Consider the following 22725-nt stretch of genomic DNA (forward strand, 5'->3'; position numbering starts at 1 on the left):
TATTTGACTTTAACATTGTTCATTTACTCATTTAGCAAATGCTTTGACTTACAAATGAGGATAAAAGAAGCACTTCAGATTATTAGAGATGTGTATTTAAAGCCTATGACAGGTCTTAGTTGCTTTCTCACAATCTAAATGACTTTACGGGCACTTCTGAGCAAGTTAATGGCAAAATAATAATAATTAAGAAAACAAACCTATTATTTATTATTAAATATTTGAATAAATAAATCTTTAAATCTCACTAATTTTAATGGAAATGCTTTATTTTAAGGTATTTTTTTTGCTAATAACAAACAATTAACTAAGACATTTTAACTCATTTAACCCACTAATTCTCCGCTTATCAATAGGTCTATGTTGGCTTTAGGTTTGGGTATTGGCCAGGAATAAGATCATTCTATGTGGCTCATTTTATTGCTTGTATTAATTTGGATCCATCGTTTATCTGGTCAGCGTTGTGTTATTTATCACCCAAAACTAGACTGAATATTATTAGCAGTTCAGATGCGGACTTTAAACAGTATTTTGTCACTTATTTGTATTATATCTGTGTCAAATTTGATCAGTCCTCAGTCTTATTACTCAGCATTTGCCAGAATGAGTCCTGAGAAAACTGTTTTATGTTTGGGTTTACAGTCTAAAACATGTTTTCCAGCTTATTTTATGCATTTATTTGAGTTTAACATTGTTCATTTACTCATTTAGCAAATGCTTTGACTTACAAATGAGGATAAAAGAAGCACTTCAGATTATTAGAGATGTGTATTTAAAGCCTATGACAGGTCTAAGTTGTTTTCTAACAATCTAAATGACTTTACGGGCACTTCTGAGCAAGTTAATGACAAATTAATGATAATTAAGAAAACAAACCTATTATTTATTTCTATGTAAATAAATAAATCTTTAAATCTCATGAATTGTAATGGAAATGCTTTATTTTAAGGTAATTTTTTTGCTAATAACAAACAATTAACTAAGACATTTTACCTCATTTAACCCACTAATTCCCTGCTTATCAATAGGTCTATGTTGGCTTTAGGTTTGGGTATTGGCCAGGATTAAGATCATTCTATGTGGCTCATTTTATTGCTTGTATTAATTTGGATCCAGCGTTTATCTGGTCAGCGTTGTGTTATTTATCACCCAAAACTAGACTGAATATTATTAGCAGTTCAGATGCGGACTTTAAACAGTATTTGATCAGTCCTCAGTCTTATTACTCAGCATTTGCCAGAATGAGGCCTGAGAAAACTGTTTTATGTTTGCGTTTACAGTCTGAAACATGTTTTCCAGCTTATTTTATGCATTTATTTCAGTTTAACATTGAGCAAGTTAATGGCAAAATAATAATAATTAGGAAAACTAACCTATTATTTATTACTATATATTTAAATAAATAAGTCTTACTAAGCCTAAATGGAAATGCTAACTTTCTGTGTAACTCATTTTATTGCTTGTATCAATGAGGATCCAGTGTTTATCTGGTCAGCGGTGTGTTAGTTAGCAGCCAAAACTAGACTGAAAAATATTGGCTGTTCAGAGATGCGGGCGTCGAGCAGTATTTTGTCGCTTATTTGTATTATATCTGTGTCAAATTTTATCAGTCCTCGCTCTTATTGCTCAGCGTTTGCCAGAATGAGGCCTGTCTCATAATTTGACAAACTTATCTAATTATTAATCCGCCAGCCATTTGTCATCCTTTGAAACTAATTATATTTTTCTTCATATTGATGCTTTATTTTTTTCATGTTTTTTTTTTCTCTCTCTCGTCTAAACACTTGGTGGTGTAATATCGCCGGACGCTTGCCTCGGGGTCACTTTAAACAAACGCAAACGCAATGCTGGAAATTTCCTAATAAACTGTAACTAAGATGATTGCCCTGCCGGCTATTATCCCTCCATTTAAGTCGTATGATCCGTCTGTTCTTCCGCCTCGTTATTGCGGCATGACTGGATGTTATTGTAATGGGAGAGAGAATAGGAGACGGGTTTGAATGGGAGGAGAAGAGGGGGTTTATCTGAACATTCAATAATCCTTCCTTTATTTCTGTCGGCTTGATTGATGCCCCCAAACAGCCTGATATGCTTCTGATAACAATATAAAGCAGGCGGGAAGAAAGGAAAGAGGAGCATGCACATGGAAAAACACCACAGAGACGAGCAGCGCGTGTGTGTTTCTTTAAAGTTATCGAAAGCGAGATGTCAAAAACAAGGCGATTTCCGAGAAGAGCTTGACGTGTTTGTCAGTGGAGTGACAGTTTTACATTAGAGCGGGTCATCATATTTCCCCGTCATCACCCCAAATGACATTTTTAGAAAGTGACACCTTTACAGTTTGATAAATCAGATTTATGCTGAATAATGTGCGTCGCCGCCGCCGCCGCTGCTGCTGCTGCTGTCAGCGACACCCACATTTCTCTACCAAAGAGCCAGATCCACATTTAAATTTCATCCTATTAGCATTTAATTTCTCTGTAATCCTACACACCTTCATAACACCAACACACACACACACCAGGCTGCTGGAGAGCAATCTGTAGCCCTTTATAACTTGAGCTTCTCCTCATCATTCTTCTTTCTTGACAATTAAGAGGGTGGAATCTAATAGTGGAGATATTGGAATTACATCCCAGCCTCTTCCAGTGGCGCTGTGAAATATCTGCATGTTTAGTCGTCATGCGTGTGTTTACACGAGCACACACCCTCGCCATCCGCTGGGATTTATTGTCGGTTGTAGATGACTGTGTTGTGCGCTCGGCAAGGAAATTCTGCTTTCGTTTTTCTGTACTGTTTGACTATCAAGTTTAAAGACTGGTTCATTGGAAATACATGCTTCAGCTTACACTTAAAAACATACTTCTGGGTACGTTTGACTGCAGTTTTTAGGGAAAATGAACACTAGGGGGCAGCATGACGATGACAACTTTTGCTGCTTTTCACATTATAATAGACACAGGGACATGTTATGGACTTATAAAGGATTACTTTCACATTGCAAATCACCAAATAAATAATACAAACTAACTTTACGGAGTCTATGATTTATAATTAATACATTTGTGTCAACTTTATATCTACATATGGGCAACTTTTTTTGGCATGGTCAGTTTGTTTGGTAGCTCACTTTGTATGGTGTTTTACTTGTGGAGCGGAGCTGTCAAGTTCGAGTCCAGCAAAGCATGCTTCCACAAAAGAGATGAAAGCAATGTAAAATAAAGGTAAAACCATGTGGTCGCAAATAAATGCATGTTTAGTCGTCATTCGCGTGTTGACACAAGCACACACCCTCACCCGAGCCACTGATACGCCATCCTTGAGTTAGTTTTTGCTTTTCTTAATTTTTCTTGTATTATTTGCCTGTCAAATTTTAACGCTATCTAACACAGACACGTTGGAAATGCATGCTTCACATTACAATTTTAGGAAAACAAGAAAAAACATACTTAAAGATAAGTTCGACTGCAGTTTTTAGGTTAAATAAACACTAGGGGGCAGCATGACGATGACAACTTTTGCTTTTTTCACATTAATAATAGTTGCAGGGACATATTATGGACTAATGAAGCATTATTTTTGGATATTTTCTTGCACATCACCAAATAAATACAGCTACACAACTTAACAGAGTCTATGATTTGTAATAAATACTTTTGCGTCCACTTTATATCTACATATAGACGACTTTTTTGGTCAGTTTGTTTGGTAGCTCAATTTGTACAATGGTGTGCTGGAGAGCGCTCGGATTTGAGTCCATTGAAGCACGCTTCCACAAAAGAGATAAAAGTAATGTAAAATAAAGGTGAAATCATGTGGTTGCAAATATCTGCATGTTTAGTCATCATGCGTGTGTTTACATGAGCACACACCCTCGCCATCCGCTGGGATTTATTGTCAGTTGTAGATGACTGTGTTGTGGGCTCGGCAAGGAAATTCTGCTTTCGTTTTTTTAAGCGTGCCACTGATGCGCCATTCTTGCGTTTAATTTTTCTGTACTGTTTGACTATCAAGTTTAAAGACAGGTACGTTGGAAATACATGCTTCAGCTTACACTTAAAAACATACTTCTGGGTACGTTTGACTGCAGGTTTTAGGGACAATGTACACTAGGGGGCAGCATGACGATGACAACGTTTGCTGCTTTTTACATTATAATAGATACAGGGACATGTTATGGACTAATAAAGGATTACTTTCATGCAGTTCACATTGCAAATCACCAAATAAATAATACAAACTAGCTTTATGGAGTCTATGATTTATAATGAATACGTTTACATCAATATTTTATTTGGTAGCTCAGTTTGTAAGATGGTGTGCTGCAGAGCTCTCGGATTCGAGTCCTGCAAAGCATGCATCCACAAAAGAGATAAAAGCAATGTAAAATAAAGGTTAAACCATGTGGTCGCAAATATCTGCATGTTTAGTGCAGTTTAGTGTTTACACGAGCACACACCCTCGCCATTGGCTGGTTTGCCACTGATGCACCATCCTTGTGTTAGTTTTTGCTTTTCTTCATTATTTTGTATCATTTGACTATCAAATTTTAACGCTATCTAACACAGACTCGTTGGAAATGCATGCTTCACATTACAATTTTAAGAAAACAACAACAACAACAAAAAAACTTCAAGGTATGTTTGACTGCAGTTTTTAGGGAAAATGAACACTAGGGGGCAGCATGACAATGACAGCTTTTGTTCTTTTTCCCATTAATACTAGTTACAGGGACCTAATATGGACTAATAAAGGATTAATTTCATGCAGTTCTTTGCACAACACCAAATGAGTAATGCAAACTAACCTACCTGAGTCTATGATTCGTAATATGTTTGTATCACCTGTCTAATTCTGTATGGATGAAGTGGTCATTTTACTCGTAGCTCAATTTGTACTTGATGCAGAGCGCTTGTGTTCAATCTATTAAAGCACACTTTCACTAAAGAGATAAAAATAATATGAAGGCAAAGGCAAAAATACAGGGTTCACAGTGCACTTTTTTCTCTTTCGTCTGCTTTTGAAAACACTATTGGTTGGGTTTAGGGAAAAATTTAGCTCAGTGGTTCACTTGCTGACCTTTACGACAAGCCTTCTTCTAGACGTGTACATGAAGGATGTGTATCTGAAATGTGCAGCAAAAAATACCCTGTGACGTTTTTCAGATATTGTCAGAGCCCTCTAGTGCAGGGGTTCTCAACTGGCTTGGCCATGGGACCCACATTTTTACATGGTCATCAAGCCGCGACCCAAATTTTTAGAAACTATAATGCAATTTTTGGAATTATACTTAATTTGTATTTATTTGTTAACATAAACAAGTTTTGAAAGATACTTTATAGGAAATTCACCAAGACTTGCATATAAACAATATTTTATTGCTGTTATTTAACAAAATAGATCAAATTATAGAAATATTACAGAGTAAAAATGACAAATACTGTTAAATATAAACTGTTAATAAAACCTGTTTTCTGGTTTCTAAATGTTGTTTTAATTTAGAAGGTTTCATGCTCTCTTATGAGAGCACATCACTACATATGACACTGAGGCTTTAGGTCTTTTTTGTCGTCAATATATATATATATATATAAATCAATACTTTATATTTTCGGGGTTGTACTTGCGCTTCGACATATTTGTTGCAATAATTAAATGAAATTTCACATTTCAAAGGGTATAGTTGTTGCGCACACATTTCAAAATAAAAGTCCGGTATAAGAAAAATTATTTAAAAATTTAACTTTTGTTGGGTTTTTTTGACCACACACTCCGCGACCCACTGAAAATGTTCCCCCCAAAATGAGCCACATTTTGGTCACGACCCACCAGTTGAGAAACACTGCTCTAGTGGATTGATCATCTGAAACGTGCAACAAAATGTACATGGAGCAATGTATTTTACATTTTGCAAAAATATAGACTGATGCACATATTTTCTAATGAAACTGGTGTTTTGTCTTATTTTTATCCTCAAGCCGTGTTAAGACACACTTCTAATGATTTTCTCTGTCTTTCCAGACCTCTGCAGAACAGACCAAAGCGCGGCTCCAGGTGCTTCAAACTGCAGGTACCATGATTCTCAGTTCCTCACTAGACTTTACTTCGCTCAGTCATTTCATTTTTAGTGTGGTCTAATGCATTTGTCAAAACATGCAGCGCATAGGCACTGTTTTCCACAATTAGATGAGAACTTTCAGTTTTAGTGTCATGAGTTGACTAGAAGTTGCATGTTCTGAGCATTGTTTTCATCATGCTTTTAGTTATATGATTGAATTGTTGTGATTGTAGATTGAGTCATTATTTATTCAGTAATTGCATATTGGTATTTTTAAATATGTAGTTCAGTTCTATGCATCGCAATAGACAAGCCACTAGCATTACTGTGAACAGGAGAGATTAGATTCACTTCAGTTTGATGGGAACTGTGTTTGACTGTAAATGCCTATGCATGTCCCAGGGTGGACGCTGAGTAAACCAGCTTAAAAGAGATGTTGCATATACTTACCCAACATGCCAGAAAAAAGAAACTGAACGTCCTCAATGCTGTCCAAGCACATTTGGTTTTTGGTTCCTAATAGTTAAAAAACAAAATCCAAATCCGCTCTCTGTTGTACCCAAATTGTTGCGTGGTAAAGCAGTTCTGTGCATTGTGATCAAGTTTTAGTGATGCTACGGTAAAATCAGACTCCAGTAATGGACAACTGCGCTGAAGTGTGTGACTGACTACACAAATAATGGGATTTGTTTCTTGACCTGTGTTTTCATTGTGTTCGTCTTGTAATGCCACTTCGATTAGGTGTTTGCTAAGCAATTTATGAATGCAGACATTTTCAGAGACTGGAGAAAATAAAGGTTTTGAGATGTTACGGTTTAAAATTTTGCAGATTTGTGAAAACATGAAGAATTGGATTTCCTTTTGGAGGCTGTTAAAGATAAAAGATCATTTCAGCACAGATCACTGTGAAGTAGACTACTAAACTACTAGCATTCAGCCATGAAGATGCTGCACTGTGTGTCTGGTATTTCTTACATTGTGGGGACAAAATGCCCGCACAACTATAGCAATGCCTTTAAAGTTTGACCTTGTGGGGACATCATTTTTTTAGGGGTTGGTTTTAGGGTTAGGTAAGGGCTAGAATATACGTCTGTACAGTATCTAAATTATGAAGTCTATGGTAGGTCTACATTAAGATACCTGTACAAGTATGTGTGTGTGTGAAAGAGAGACTTGATGAAGTAATTAATGTGATGTAATAATATTACCAGGACAACGTCACCTTTATTTCTTTTTTAATCAAATGTATGGTTCCAAAAAAAGGTATTCAGTGTGGTCCTGTTAAATCTCAGTTTCAAGGGGTATCTAGCCCTTCCCCGTAGCCCTACACTTTCAAGCTAAAGAGAATTGGGAACACCCTGCCCCTTAATGTGAATGCGTAAAATTGAGGGGGTAAGGGGAAGGGCTAACGGGCAGAATTGGGATTGGGCTCAAATGTCTTCGTCTCTTTCTTTGAGGAACATTGTTTTTAACCATTTTAATCATTTTTCTCATGTATTTGTTGGCAAACTGTTGATCCTCGGCCCATCTTTGCTCCTAAAGGACTAGACCTTTCTTAGGTGCAGCTTTTGTACCAAATCATACTTATAATTTCAAGTTTCAAACCACATCATTATTTCACAAGTTTACCTGATTACCAGCACTAAACTGCTCCAGTGCCAACTCGTCACCTTGGATTATATGGTTCTATCTGCGTTCTGAATGATTTTGCGATATTGAGCTTCAAAGTTTTTGCATTCCAAAGCTAACAGTGTGTGTGTGTGTGTGTGTGTGTGTGTGTGTGTGTGTGTGTGTGTGTGTGTGTGTGTGTGTAACATTTCTTTTTTAAATAAAAAGTCTTAAAATGTAAACAACTTTTTAAAAAACATCACATAATGTAAATAAGTTATCATTTAATAAGAATATGTCATTAACTCCAGTGTTTCCTCTAGGACTTTTTCCAGCTTTGGCGGCAGGCCTTTTTTACTCAGATCTACCAACCTGTGGTGTTATTTAAATGACAAATGTCGAGATCGCATCTATGTAATAGCCTACAGCATGCACTGAAAAAAAATTATTCAAAGATTATTCCTTGGATTTACAAATTTTTTTACGTCATGTGGTTGTAAACAATTTATTTGTGTTGAATTTAAACAAACAAATTAAGTTGAACATTATTAAACTTAATTTGTTTGTTTAAATTCAACACAAATAAATTGTTTGCAACAGTTCTGCATGCAACACTTTTTTCAGTGTGCGAATGTCTTTGCTTGCGCGACGATTTCTTCTGCTTGTGCACAAAACGTCTTGCACGCCCCCTCAAATATACGCTGCTCAAGCGCAGATCTTCTTGTGCGCTCTTAAATAAACGCTGCTGAAGTGCGATTTAGTGCGTTTATGTAACAAGTATTTCTCCAACATTTATTAGATTTGCTAGGAATATTTATGAATGTCTTTAATAGACCTACAGAGAGACATTAATGCGTCCTGAAGTAAAGGGAAACGGCTAAACTTTGTGTTTGCTGGCCTCGCGCATCACGCACCTGTCAGTCAGTCAGTCAGTCAACACGTAACCTTAAAGGGTCACGAAACACCAAAACACATGTTTTGAGCCATTGACAGTCGTATATGTGTCCCACACTGCTATAAACACTATTAGGACACATATATCTCACTAAAAAGTGAAAATTGGTTGTTTTTGCGCTGTTTCGAGCAAATTCGTTCCGGTTTAAAAACAAATTTTTTAAGCTGCGTCATGGCCATAAAATCTTAGTGTGTAATTATTATTCATCATTGTTACAGTGCTTAGACAGCAGAGACGTGCAGTGTTGCATTTATAATGTGCTGTAGTGAAGGTTTTGTTTTCCTTTTCCCGCTATGAGAGCGCAGCTGGACTCACATGTGGATTACAGTGCAAAGACACTCGACAACAATACGTGTCTAAGGAACATTGTTCACCCGAGAGCTGTTCTCATCTGGAAATGGTGAAATCCGGATTTGCTGCTCGTCTCCTTTTAATAAAGACGCGGCTCTAGTTGCTGGTGATTGTCCTGTCTCTACAGATTTGGCAAGTGAGCGATCAGTGCTCTTTGTTTATTCAGTTTGTTCGTATCGAACTTACTATTACACCGAGTGTAAACATGTTAGCAACACAACCAAACTATTACCGTTGTGTAGGATTTTCACCGCATTTTGTGACCGGAATAACACACATGTCTTTCTGACGCTACCTGCCGAGTGCATCTAAGTTTTCGAGAAATGTGGAGGTTTTTTTCTCTCATTCGCCGTGTGGTATCAAACATTGCATGAAAAATACACGCTTAGAGCAGTTCCTCGAATCAAATATCTCGTTTGTCACGAGGGGCATGAATGAAACTCCTGAATGAAAGAGCCAAACTGCAGTTAAAGTCCACCATTTAATAATTTGGCAAATAATTCGACTACTAATGTCCATGTAAACACAGTCACTTTCTCCCCTGTGTGTGTGTGTGTGTGTGTGTTTTGACTCTGAAACTCAGCGCATGCCCAAACCGACACTCCCATATCACCCCTCTTTTGCTCCTCCGACACTCCCCCTAAACAGAGCTGGACACGCCCACTTTCCTGACTTTTTCCAAAGTAGAGGTTCCAAAACACCCTGCTGAAACAAGCAGGTTTCATGGCCCTTAGAAGAGTTAAACAAACAGCGCACAGCTCTACTACTACTATAGAAGAGTTTGCGCTGTTATAATTCTCCTTTTAATAGGTTTTGGTGCGATTATTACCCGCTATAAAAAAAAAAAAACACGACAATGTTTTGAATGAAACGCTGTAATGTAGCCGTGGCGGGATCGGTTTAGGCGTGGCGCCATGGAAGAATGAATATAGAGTGGAAACCATGAACTCAATTTGACAAAAATGTCTGATTGAATTTTATAATTCTAAGGTGACGAACTATTTTTAAAATACAAGAACCAAAATTGGTATACGTTTTTTTTTTTAAAAAAAGCAAAGAAATATAAATCATGAGGGACACATATTGTTTGTTGTATTGTCTGCAATGAAATACGAGACAAAGTCAATTTAAACATTACTACTTTCTTTTTATTTGCCTTTTCCATACTGTCATTTTGGGTTTTCGGGGTTATATTTTTTAAAGATGCTAGTATTCAGCCTAGAGTGACATTTAAAGGGTTAACTAGGTTAATTAGGCAAGTTCTGGTAATTAGGTGTGATTTCTCAGAATGTGGTATAATTTGTTGAAAAATTGGGAAACATTCTGCTCTAATGTAGCAATCACTGTACAGTAGGAAATGCTCCTCCGTTTCTACTTGTTAGCACAGTCTCTCTCTCTCTCTCTCTCTCTCTCTCTCACACACACACGCTCTCGGTGTCTGTGATAGAGCAGATGTTGGTGGTTTTGGAATGGTAATGTCGTCTAACTGAGAGCCCTGCCATGCTTTAAGCCCTCTGTTCCTCTGTACACCCGCCAATCGCTTCTTTCCAGCTTTTTTTCTCTCTCTCTCTCTCTATTCCCCTCGCTTTCCTCTTTTTCGCGAGGTCTCCTGAGATCTCTAAATCCTGCCCCGGCGCTCTAAGCTGCCCCCTCCTCCTGTCCATGTGTGGGAGTGTGTGTGTGTGTGTGTGTGTTGATGGACTCGGCGAGTGTGTGTGAAACAGATCATCCCCACGTAAGCTGCTCACACTCAATAGTGGAGGGGCCCCGGCAGACCTGTAATGAGGTCCCGTTCTCTGGGTTATTCTGTGTTGCGTTGGGTCGCTGGTCCTCCAGGGGCCCTGACCCCCCGCGGGCAGCCCTCACAACAGCACCGCGTCATTGTGAACATGCGCTTCAGATGCGCTTCCTACTTGCTTCACCTAAAACCGTGCCACTGCATCATGTGTACAAACGTTCATACCAGTTCAGTTCGCTGCTAAGGCCCTGGTTATTCTAGTGCAGTGGTTCTCAAACGTTTTTCATCAAGTACCACCTCAGAAAAAAATTGTCTCTCCAAGTACCACCAAAATGAGCAGTATTGAGATACAATAGCGTAGTAGGCCCAGTAAAGCAGCTACAACTCTGCACAGTTAAAAAAAAACGTGGCAGATTGCATGAGAAATATAGGCTATATGTCATATGACATTATATACATCATTTCTGATCAATTTTGAAATGTGTGTAGCATGTACATGACATATTTCATTCCTCCGCGTACCACTAGAAGGAAGCCTGCGTACCACAGTTTGAGAACCACTGCTCTAGTGTGTTTTAGTTTTAAAACGGCGTTTTAGAATGAAAACCATCCGCGTCCACACTAGTGTTTCTGAACTACAACCAAAACGCTGAAAACACACATCACGTGAACACACACACACGCACACACACACTCTCGGGCTGCAGCATTTCTACCCAGATGAGAGCTGTGCTGGTCGGACTGCTCATCAAGCATCTCCCGCTGGATCTAATCTCACTATATTTGCTAAACGTGCTATTTAATTAATCTTGTTGTCTCTATCTAATGACATATTCCCCGACTTTGGTCCTTTGAATCGATTACTTGTTCACAGGTAACGTGTTTTGGCTGAGCGCAAAGAATTAATGAAGTAATTAATGTAACCAGGTACGTTCTGTATATTGACTGATCGCTTGCCTTTATTTCCTATAATGTATAAACTTATTGTGCGTTATACTTTCATAATGGCTATTATTAATTATTAAAAGTGACATTCAGCAAAGCAGAGGATACGTTTCGTATTTTCAATGAAAATGAAAGGAGGCAGTGATGTTATATAGGCTCTGTTTTATTATAAATATGCACACAGTGAAGATGATGCTCATGTATGCAGCACGACGCCTCAGCATTTCTGCTGTCCGTTCAGTTGTTAATATCAAAATGAAAATAGGCAGTTCCTTAAATCATGTTTACATTTTATTGTTAAGAAAGTGAAACAACGTCGCCCGGATGATGTGAAAACGGAGGAGGTCATCATAGACGCCAGGTCAGTAAGCGATAGGAGCTCTATTGTGGTTTATGATAAAGACATTAAGCAGGTTGATTCATATAAATATTTAGGAGTGACTTAATTGGCACTCTCAGGTGTCAAGTCTTTGTGCAAGAATTCATCAGCGATTACACTTTTTACGCAGACTAAGATTATTTGGAGTGAGTAGCAGCATAATGATGACTTTTTATAAAGCGACAATAGAGTCTATTTTAAGATATGGGATTATTGTTTGGTTTGGGAATCTGACAGTAAAAATGAAAACCCAAGTAAATAACCTTATGAGAGTGGCAGGAAAAATCATGGGAATTAAGACACTTGGTTCACTAAAAGACATCTTTGAGTTGTGCACAATCCAACAAGCCAACAAGGTTTTATCCGATTCTTCACATGTGCTGTCTGTGGAATATGAGCTGATGAATTCTGGCAGAAGATATAGGGTCCCGTTGTGCAAGCAGAATAGATATAAACATTCTTTTGTTCCTTTTTTAATTAAGTTGATCAACGAGCAATAAGGAAGGATGGTCAAAGACTAAGATAAGAGGATTGGTTTGCACAACAGAGGGCAGTGGGGCATACGGTACTTTATTTTTATAAAAATTTTATTAAAATGACTGATTTTATGGAATCGTATTTATATTAGGAGGTATTTTAGGATTAGATTTTAATGTGTATGTAAGTTACATGTTGTCTTGTTGGTGTCTATGTACAGCAGAACCTTTTTTCTAAAACAAATTTCTCCTACGGGAGACAATAAATTTTACCTTGACCTTGACCTTGAATAAGGTTATAAAGTGCACTGTTCCCTTTGAAGATTTACTGGACGTGTCCTCGAGGGTCTGTTCTCCATACCAAACTAGCGAAGTCTGAACTTACAGGGAGAGGATGCAGGACTGAACTGTGTGTGTCGGCTACTTAATATTGAGGAAAAGCCCCAATCAGAGAGGCGAATGTCTGCAGATCCGCCTCAGTTTTCACATGTCTCCGTTTTCCCCCATCCACACTGAGACGGAGCAGCATCGTTGTAGAATGAAACGGCCTCTCCAGCGTTTTCAAAACGCTTCGTTTTCGGCGCTCGAAAACTCCAGGGTAGTGTGGACAGATGCATAACCGTAGCAAAACTTTGACACAATAAAAACATTATTGATAATTAAGCACAAATAACGATTGTCTTCTTCCCAAAACAAATGTATATTTTAATTATTTAAAAAGATGAATGTGTTATTCTAGAGCTGCCAATGTCACAATTAACAGACATGAAATTGAGCTCTCAATTGCTTTCTGACACATTAGCGCACTGAAGCACTCAAAGGTCAAAGTGCGTCAAAACTTAAGCGCCGTCCTCCATTTGTGCTCCTCACAAAGTCCTTTAAATAAACCCCTTCAGTCACAGCTAATTAGAGACTGTCACGCTTGTTTCGCCGCTGAGTTTCTGAGTGTTATTTCGCGGCCCCTGGTGAGAGAGAACAGAACACAAGCACTGAGAGGTTGGCAATGGGCAGCTTACACAGAATGCAAGACTGATTTTTTTTTTTTGCCATAAAAAAGCAGCATTAACTGCCCAGACTGCTGCAACAGATGTGAGGCCAGCAGACCACATACATAGAGGGTGTCACATTTCATGTCCCTCACACACACACACGCGCGCGCATACCTGAACTGGAACTAATAGGCTAACATGGAAAGCCCGGGTCAGAGTCTGTCTTTGTGTACACACAGAGAGAGAGAGAGGGTGATGAAAGACATGTTCTTCCTCTCGTTCAGATATTTCATTATTGCACAGCTTCATTCCAGCAGCACTCCAGCGCAAATGCTGTTTGTCTCATTATCTGCTTTATTTCACATTGTCTTTCTCAGTGGCCACCCACTCAATCTCAGGAGAACATGTGGGGTGGAAGTGTTCTCCAGCACGCTAAAACAATATGTATTAGCCCTACACCAGAACCACTCGCCCTCTCTTTTGCGAGCCTGTCACTTGTTTTATTTCCTCTGAAATGCTTTTGGGAAATATGGGGAGGGGAAATGCTCTTTTTTTTTAGTTAAATGAGTGACAGCTAGGGATGCAACGATTAGCCGATTTCACTGTTAATCGCGATTCAATTCGTCAAGGTTATTTAATCGTAAAGGCTTTTTAACACCGGAACACGGAACAAAACTGCTGCAACTAAACAAAGTTATCCCAACTGTGCGCTAGTTTCAGCTTCTGACCTTGTACATCTAGGTTAACACACACACACACGCACACAAGGTTTAACTATGGCTGTTAACTGAGGGCCGTTCACATTTTGCACGTGCAAATTCACTTCCAATAGAGGCGCAAGGCTTGTGCTCGCATATTGGGAGCGACGTGTGCGCACTTTTTTTTATACACATTTCTACTCGCATCCAAAAAGAAAACAAAAAATTATAATAACAAACATTTTTGTAATATGGTAGATCTAAAGTGCCTTTCAGACAGAAATCCAGCAGTCTTTGACTACATTTGTTCTCTTTAAAAGAGAAATACTTACATTTACATGAGAAAACTTAAAATAGATTTACAATAGACAAATACTGTTTGTTTGTTATATATTTATTTATTTCATATTTATTTATTTATTTATTTTTTTTATTTAGTTGCCTGTTTATTATTTATTTTATTTGTTTGTTTATTTATTCATTATTTATTTATTTGTTTATTTATTATTTATTTTTAGTATTTGTTTATTTATTCATTTTTATTTTTTTGTTTATTTATTCATTATTTGGTTGTTTATTTATTTATTATTATTATTTGTTTATTTGTTCATTATATATTTATTTTTATTTTGTTGTCTTTTTATAATTTATTTATTTGCTTGTTTATTTATTCATTATTTATTTATCATTTATTATTTATTATTTGTTTATTTGTTTATTTATTCATTTTTATTTGTTTGTTTATTTATTTTTTATTTAGTTGTCTGTTTATTATTTATTTATTTCTTTGTTTATTTATTTCTTATTTATGTGTATGTTTATTTATTTATTTACTTATTTATTATTTGTTTATTTATTGTTTATTTTTTATTTATTATTATTATTTATTATTATTTTGTTTGTTTAAAATTGTTACTTGTTTAAATGTCAGAAACTTTTTTCACTTATTTTTAAGTCCAAAGAGAAATGGACTATTGTTTGTTCATTATTATTATTTTGTGTTGTACAGTATTGTTTGGTTACTAGGCAGCAATAAATAACACTTTAAACTATTAGTAGTTTTTATGTGATTTTAGAAACTAGTAGTTTTAAAATCGATGAATGCATAATCGTGAAACCGTGATTATTCCTCAGACAATAGTCGTACAACCAAAAACTATAATCGTTGCATCCCTGGTGACAGCGACACCTTGCATTCCAGTGCTTCAGTTTGATGTGCATGTTTGAGTGAAATTAGTAGAAGTGTACAGTACAGATACAGGTTGAGCAATGCCTCCCACTTGTGTATTTATGAATTGTTGAATAGGGTGGCATTGTGGCTCAATGGTTAGTACTGTGGCCTCACAGCAAGAAGGTCACTGGTTCGAGTCCAGTTTGCATGTTCTCCCTGTGTTGGTGTGGGTTTTCCCCACAATTCAAACACATGTCTACTGCATACTACACATACTACTGCCTCAAACAGTTTGTTCCCTCAGAATACAAGAATTTGTTTGTACTGTGTCAAAGTCACACAGCTTTCATAATGAGGCAGGCTGACTGATTTCTACAAAAAATAAACCACCTGAGTGAAGTTATAGTGCTACTCATACTGATTTATATACAAGGGTTCATTTATGAGATGGTGGATTTGTAAAATGACAGTTCGTAGTTTGAGTGATTAGCATGACTGTAGTAATGTGAGTGTTTTGGTTTACCATTTTCATTCTTTTTTTTTTAATCTAAATACTTTGAAATGGAATGATGAAAGGTTATTTTCAGAGTGTTCTTTTTTATTGTTATTGATAATTGCGTACAGTATGTTTTAGTTTGTCTATACTTTTAAAATGATTATTATTATTATTATTAGTTGTTTTTATTATTGCTATTATTATTGTTTACATGTTTATTATTATTATTGATAATGTTTTATTCTTTATTATTATAATTATTATTATTGCTATTATTAATGTTTACATGTTCATTATTACTATTATTAATATTATTATTATTATTATTATTATTATTATTATAGCTATTGTTATTGTTTACATTATTATTATTATTATTATTATTAATGTTTAATTTTTTATTATTATTATTAATGTTTAACTGCTATTAATATTGCTATTAATATAGTTAACATGTTCAATATAATTATAATTGTTATTATTATTAATTATTGATCGAGTTTCCTTCCTCTGTGTCATTAATAATTATTTACAGTATGCCCTAATTTGTCTATGAATTATTATTATTCTTATTATTTAATGGTTTATTATTATTATTTCTAAAGGTTTATTATTATTATTATTATTATTATTATTATTAATGTTTTACAATTATATTATTATTATTATTATATGTTTATCAAACTTTCCTTTTTAAATGTTATTAATAATTGCATACATGTGTACTAATTTGTCGGTAAATTATTATTATTATTATTATTATTATTATTTTTATTTTTATTATTATTATTATTATTATTATTATTATTATTATTATTATTATATTGTATAATTATTTTATTTTATTTATTTATTTATTTATTTATTATTAATGTTTAATTTGATTAGTTATTTATTTATTTATTTATTTATTTGTTTATTTTCAGATCTCTCTCTTTCCGTCACTAGGACAGATGTGACCTAAAATAGTTTGCAAATGCCACATGAACTCTTACACACTGTGATAGTGATAGAGATAATTGCTGTGCATGTCAGGTGTGCGCTGAAGCCATGTTGAGTTTTTAGCTAGTGCTGTTTGCGGGTTCAAGAGGAGAAAACTGTCTTTTAACTGTTGGCAGATTTCAAACAGCATCTGCTGAGCTCTTGAAACAAAACCTTCAATGTTCAGATGCAAATGGAATAATTTCTTTCCCCGCCTCATCTCTCTCTCTCTCTCTCTCTTTCTCTCTCTCTCTCTCTCTCTCTCTCTCTCTCTCTCTCTCTCTCATCCTTTCTTAGTCACTATATTTACAAATTACCATAACAGAAAAAAGAGAGAATATTTTAATCATGCTGTTTTCCATAATTTCTGCAACATATGGTATAAATGATTTTGATGCAAATGTATGCGCTAATTATTTGCAGACGACTTTCAAACAGGCTCGCGTCTGAAGTGGAATGAAAGAAAATTTGCAATCACCTTAAATTTTACTAACCATTTACTGTTAAGTAAACTTTGCAAAGTAATTTAATTAGCTTGGCCCGCCTGCTGGGGTTTGCCGCGAGCGGGTGAAACAGATTCCTGCATATTCTCCATTCCCACGATAACATTCAGAGCTGTGCCTTTAATTATGTGAGATACAATAAACCTCTCACCTCCATGCCTTCTAATTTGATCATCTCACCTGCAGTTTAAAAATAAAAACACAAGATATTACCACTGCGTTGTATTGCTTGCATAATGGGAACTGAATTTAAATTAGATTTGTAGATAGTTTAGTTTTTTATGAATTTTGTACTTTATAAGGACTGTATTAGGAGTATAGATGTTTTGTATTGTCTCTTTATTCCCATGGGTCTAATTCAAGTCTGGAAGGTGATGCAAAAAATGCAACACAAGTTCGAGACTCTTTTAATATGAACTTTTATGGCTGTCGTGATTAAACACAAATATTAAAATGAATGAAAAGTGGTAATCCAGCATCTTTATGTTTAAATTGTTTATTGTGAAAAAAACTAACACTATATCAGTACAAATAGTTACATATCATTATCTTTGTTGTTTTTTACAAAAGATAATACAAATAATAATAATAATAATAATAATAATAAAAAAATATATATATATGTATATATGTATGTATATATATATATATGTATGTATGTATGTATATACAACAAATATCTGCCAATGTTTATAGATCGTTGATTTAATAAACTTGCTATGTTCTTCGAACCAAGTCTTTCTCATGATGTCAGTAGTGGTGGAAAGAGTACTAAAAAATCATACTCAAGTAAAAGTACCATTACAAGCCCAAAAATGTAGTACGAGTAGAGTAAAAGTATCTGTTGTAAATACTACTAAAAGTATGAGTAGAAAGTAGCCCTTTTAAAAGTACACAAGAGTAGTGAGTATTACACTGTAAAAAGTTGGTGCGTTTACATGTAATTTGTGCATGTGTAAACGTGACATTCTGTAGTGCACAGGTGTCAAACTCAGTTCCAAAAGGGCCGCAGCTCTGCACAGTTTAGTTCCAACCCTAATTAAACACACCTGATCAAACTAATTGAGTCCTTCAGGCTTGTTTGAAACCTACAGGTAAGTGTGTTGGAGCAGGGTTGGAACTAAACTGTGCAGGGCTTCGGCCCTCTAGGAATTGAGTTTGATACCCCTGCTGTAGTGCATTCAGTGATCTTTCTATATTCGTTTGTTCCTTCCAAACTTTCTTCCATTGTTTGTTCCTCCCTTCATTTGTTGCTTCCTTTATTAGGTCATTTGTTCATTCCTTCGTTCCTTTCTTAGTTTGTTCAGTTCTTCCTTGAATCTTTACTTCATTCATTTGGTCCTTTGTTCGTTCGTTTATAATTTAGTTCCTTTTTTCATTAGGTCTTCTGTTCTGTCCTTCATCCATTCATTTGTTCGTTCCTTCATTCATTTGGTCCTTCCTTCATTCCTCCTTTCATTTGTTCGCTCATTCATTCGTTCTTTTGTTCAAAATTTTTGTTCCTTCCTTCATTAGGTCCTTTGTTCATTCATTCGTTCCTTCCTTATTTATTCTGTTTAGTCCTTTGTTGAATCCTTCCTTCATTCATTTGGTCCTTTCTTCCTTCACTAGTTCAGTCCTTCCTTCCTTCGGCCCTGCCTTCCATTTTTCATTTGTTCCATTTAGTGATTTTTTAAGGCAGTTTGGTGATTTTAGTCATCTTACAGTCGACATGCTTTTATTTTGTTTGTTTTTAGAGTTGACATCATCAGTGACATCCAGTCTATTAAAAGTTTTGTGCGTCAATGTGTCTAAAGATTTTGGACATCTTTTTGGACATGTTTAATGCTTCCAAAAGGTTTGTTGCATTTGTAAAGCGCCCATGTGTTGATGTTGTTCAGTATCATGTGGTTTACTTTCTATGTGCAATTTGATTGGACAGGAATCACAGCACTGATTTTTCTACTTTAGTCAATCCCCATAGACAAGAAAGAAATAAAGTAGTGACTGCAGGTTGAAGGAAAGTAGTGAAGTAAAAGTACCAATACAGCACTAAAAATGTACTCAAAGCAAAGTAAAAATACACATTTATCAAACTACATCACGTTGTACTCGCCGGTACAGACATCCAGTCTCCACGTTGGAATTTACAAAAGGATCTCATGGTCGTGACGCAGCAAATTGGAAGAACAAATTTGGTCAAACTAACGCTACAACAATCAATTTTCACTTTTTAATGAAATATATGTGTCCTAAACGTGTTTTTAGCAATGTGGGACACATAAGACTGTCAACATAACCTAATAAACTTCAATAGTATGAAAAACAAACACTATAATGTTTAATTTACATCCAACTTTCTCCATTTGTTGTCATTGGTTAGAGTTTATAGTTTTTAAACTCTTGCGTATAATCGACACCAAACATCAAAGTGACGTCCTAATAAAGTCATTATAAAAACTGAGCCCACATCAGTTTCTGGAAAAGCTCATTTCTGACCTTGATTTATTCTGCCGCTCTATTTCTCCTTAAGCATTTAGATTTGACCCTTTCTTCCTGTGATGCTAGCTGTGTCCATTTCAACACAGAGGGACATCTCCACCTATTAAGAAAATCTGTTTTTCATTAAGCGGGCACCGAGCGCCGCGACTACAGAGGACACTCGTTCTAATGGCGGCAAAAACATTTTTGATAGCTAGTCGTGAATGATCAAAAAGTGCTAGTCCCGTCCTTCAAGATTGTTGTGGACCATTCCGCTGACAGCCCTAACTAGCTCACCCACTGACTCCAGATTAAAACATCAGGACGGGAAGTTTGAATGCGAGCGAGCGAAAACAGCTTTGACTTTGCCAGGGTCTTGTATGCATTATCGCATTCTCTCTCTCTTTCTCTAAGACACTTTCACACCCACACCATTATTTACAGCGAGATTGAAGGGGAGAGTTTAAATTGAAGTAATAAAAACCTCTTTGTCTTAGTTTTTATTGGCTCATTCATCATCGCTTTATTTAATACGGGAAAATGATTGTGCCATCCGCGCCTGCCACTAATGGCTGTATACTCGTGTATTTTCTTTGTTGATCGCAATGAATGAAATTAGGATAAACAACCTTCCTGCTCGTGTATAATCAAGGCCTGATTAATGGATGTGCAGTTTCAGCGCTCGCTCCTTATTCCAGAACACCTGATATCTTTCCCATAAACAAGTGCCGTTTGTCTAAATGGAGAGACCAAATGACGCATTTGATGAGTTTCTGATTGACCCTGTCCCACAGGCGGCCCATTCTTCTCTGTCTCTTAGCGAGCGCTTTTCGGTGACTAATGCTCTGTCAGAATGCAGGCACGGGGATTTATTAGACGTGCTGATTAATGAGGAAGCCGCCCCACCTCTTCAACTCGGCCGCCCCGAACAGCCTTTTCATGATGATGCGAGCCGTCCGTCTGTCCTGCCGGCGTGTGTGAGAAACTATTTGTGATGGGTGTTAGAATTGACAGGTCTTAATCTCTTTTTTGATTTCTTGGATGACTTTCTCTGCTGATAACAAGTTTTGGTACTTCAAGTACAAATTAAGGCCGTGTTTACACTAATGTGTTTTTGTTTTAAAACGCATAGGTTTTGTTACGGTTACGCCATCCGTCCACACTACGGCGGAGTTCTCGAGCGCCGAAAACAGAGCATTTTGGAAACGCTGGAGGGGCCGTTTTCATTCTGGAACGATGCTGCTGCGTCTTAGTGTTGATGAGGGAAAACGGAGACATCTGAAAACGGAGGCGGGGCTGCTGAGATTCACTGCCTGATTGGGGCTTTCCTTATTCGTCAAGCCTCTATCACATGACTATAACACATTGTTTTAACGCTACCGGAAGACAGTACTGTAAACAACAACATGGGCACAGAAATGGGAGCGTTGTTTGCACTATTGTCTGTTTTAGGCGCCATTGTGCAGTTATTCATTTGTAACGTTTAGTAACAACTCGACCTCGTCGTCTGTCCACAAAAATACCTCTTTTGCTTTCTTTGCCATCGCGTTTAATGTTCAACCGGCGTTTGTTGACTAACAATAACCAACTGCCAAGCGAGACGCATGCTTTCTGTTTATACTAGAACGCGCATGCCCAGAGTGCGCGAATGGTCACGTGATATACGTTTTTGGTGGCGTAGTGTGGATGGAGATATGTTCAAAGACGCTAGGTAAAACGCTATTGTGGACGCGGATCGTTTTTGATCAAAAACGCCGTTTTAAAACTAAAATGCACAAGTGTAAACGGGGTCTAAATCAAAACTAACCGTATTAGTTTGTTAGCTCGCATTGCTAGTTTTGTGGTGAACAATTCATCAGTGTGTGTCTTTAATCAAAAAACAAACCAGCATTTGGCCTTTGTAATCTTTAATTGAAATCTGAAAATGCACTTCCTGCTTGTTTTCAGTTAAATTTTCAGATTAGGGCTGCGTCCGAAACCGCCCTACTGCTCGGTAGGTACTGCATTTAAATTTAAACGTACTACTCGGCCGTTAGAAAAGTACGTTCTATACAGTATGAATGTGAAAAGTATGAATGAAATCCGGACGTACTACATCCGTCATTTTGTCATGATCACGTGACCTGCCTGCGTCAGTTACGTCGCCTCTCTTCCATTTATAAATTCTCTCGCCGGGCATCATGGGATTGCGCAGCATTCATGGGATGCACACTTCAGAATCTCGCCGGAAGTAGATAGTCATCCTGGTACTTCTCACATACTGATTTTTGAATTCGATGAATTCGGACATACTACTCAGCTCGCATACAGATTTTCGCGTACTATATAATATGGAAGTATGCAATTTCGGACGAAGCCTAGGTCTGTCTGAGGTATTGGGTGGGGCTAGCATGTTTAACCACGCCCCTCTAACTCAGTTTTGTCAACAAACAGAAATTGTGAGGAGGAGGAGTCTATTAGGTTACAATAACTCTTTTCAAACCCCTTTCCCCATCTTCTGAATGAAATGCCCACTCCAATCAGCTCTCAGTAGAAAAAACAAGCCACGCCCTCTGTTTTCTCATTTAATATTCCATTCTTTAGAAACTGTGTTACAATACGAAAAAAAATGAGGATTTAATAATAGATTTTCTTTCAGCTTAATTTAATTTACTTTATTGGCATGGCATACAAAACATACATACACTGTAATAAAAATACGATAAAAAAAAAAAACAGCCTTAGTTGCCAGTATTTCACCGTTAATAAATTCGATAGACACCGTAAAAGGAATTTCAGTTTGTTTACGGAAAACTACTGTGTTTTATTGATTTATAGCAGTGGTCTCCAACATTTTTAACACTGCGGATTGGTCAACGCTTGACAATTTTATCGCAACCCTAGGCGACCATCAACCATTCTCAGAGTTTGAAAAGCT

At 36.6% G+C, this 22725-nt stretch overlaps 1 protein-coding gene across 1 annotated transcript in view; it reads left to right on the forward strand.

Moving 5' to 3' along the window:
- The window catches only part of rsrc1 (arginine/serine-rich coiled-coil 1), a 226042-nt gene that overhangs the window by 98700 nt on the left and 104617 nt on the right, over positions 1–22725 (forward strand). The window contains 1 exon segment of the mRNA NM_212947.2: positions 6022–6070. Within this exon segment, the coding sequence (NP_998112.2) occupies positions 6022–6070 (49 nt within the window).

Source organism: Danio rerio, chromosome 15 (genome assembly GCF_049306965.1).
Source record: "Danio rerio strain Tuebingen ecotype United States chromosome 15, GRCz12tu, whole genome shotgun sequence".
NCBI classification, from domain to species: Eukaryota; Metazoa; Chordata; class Actinopteri; order Cypriniformes; family Danionidae; genus Danio; species Danio rerio.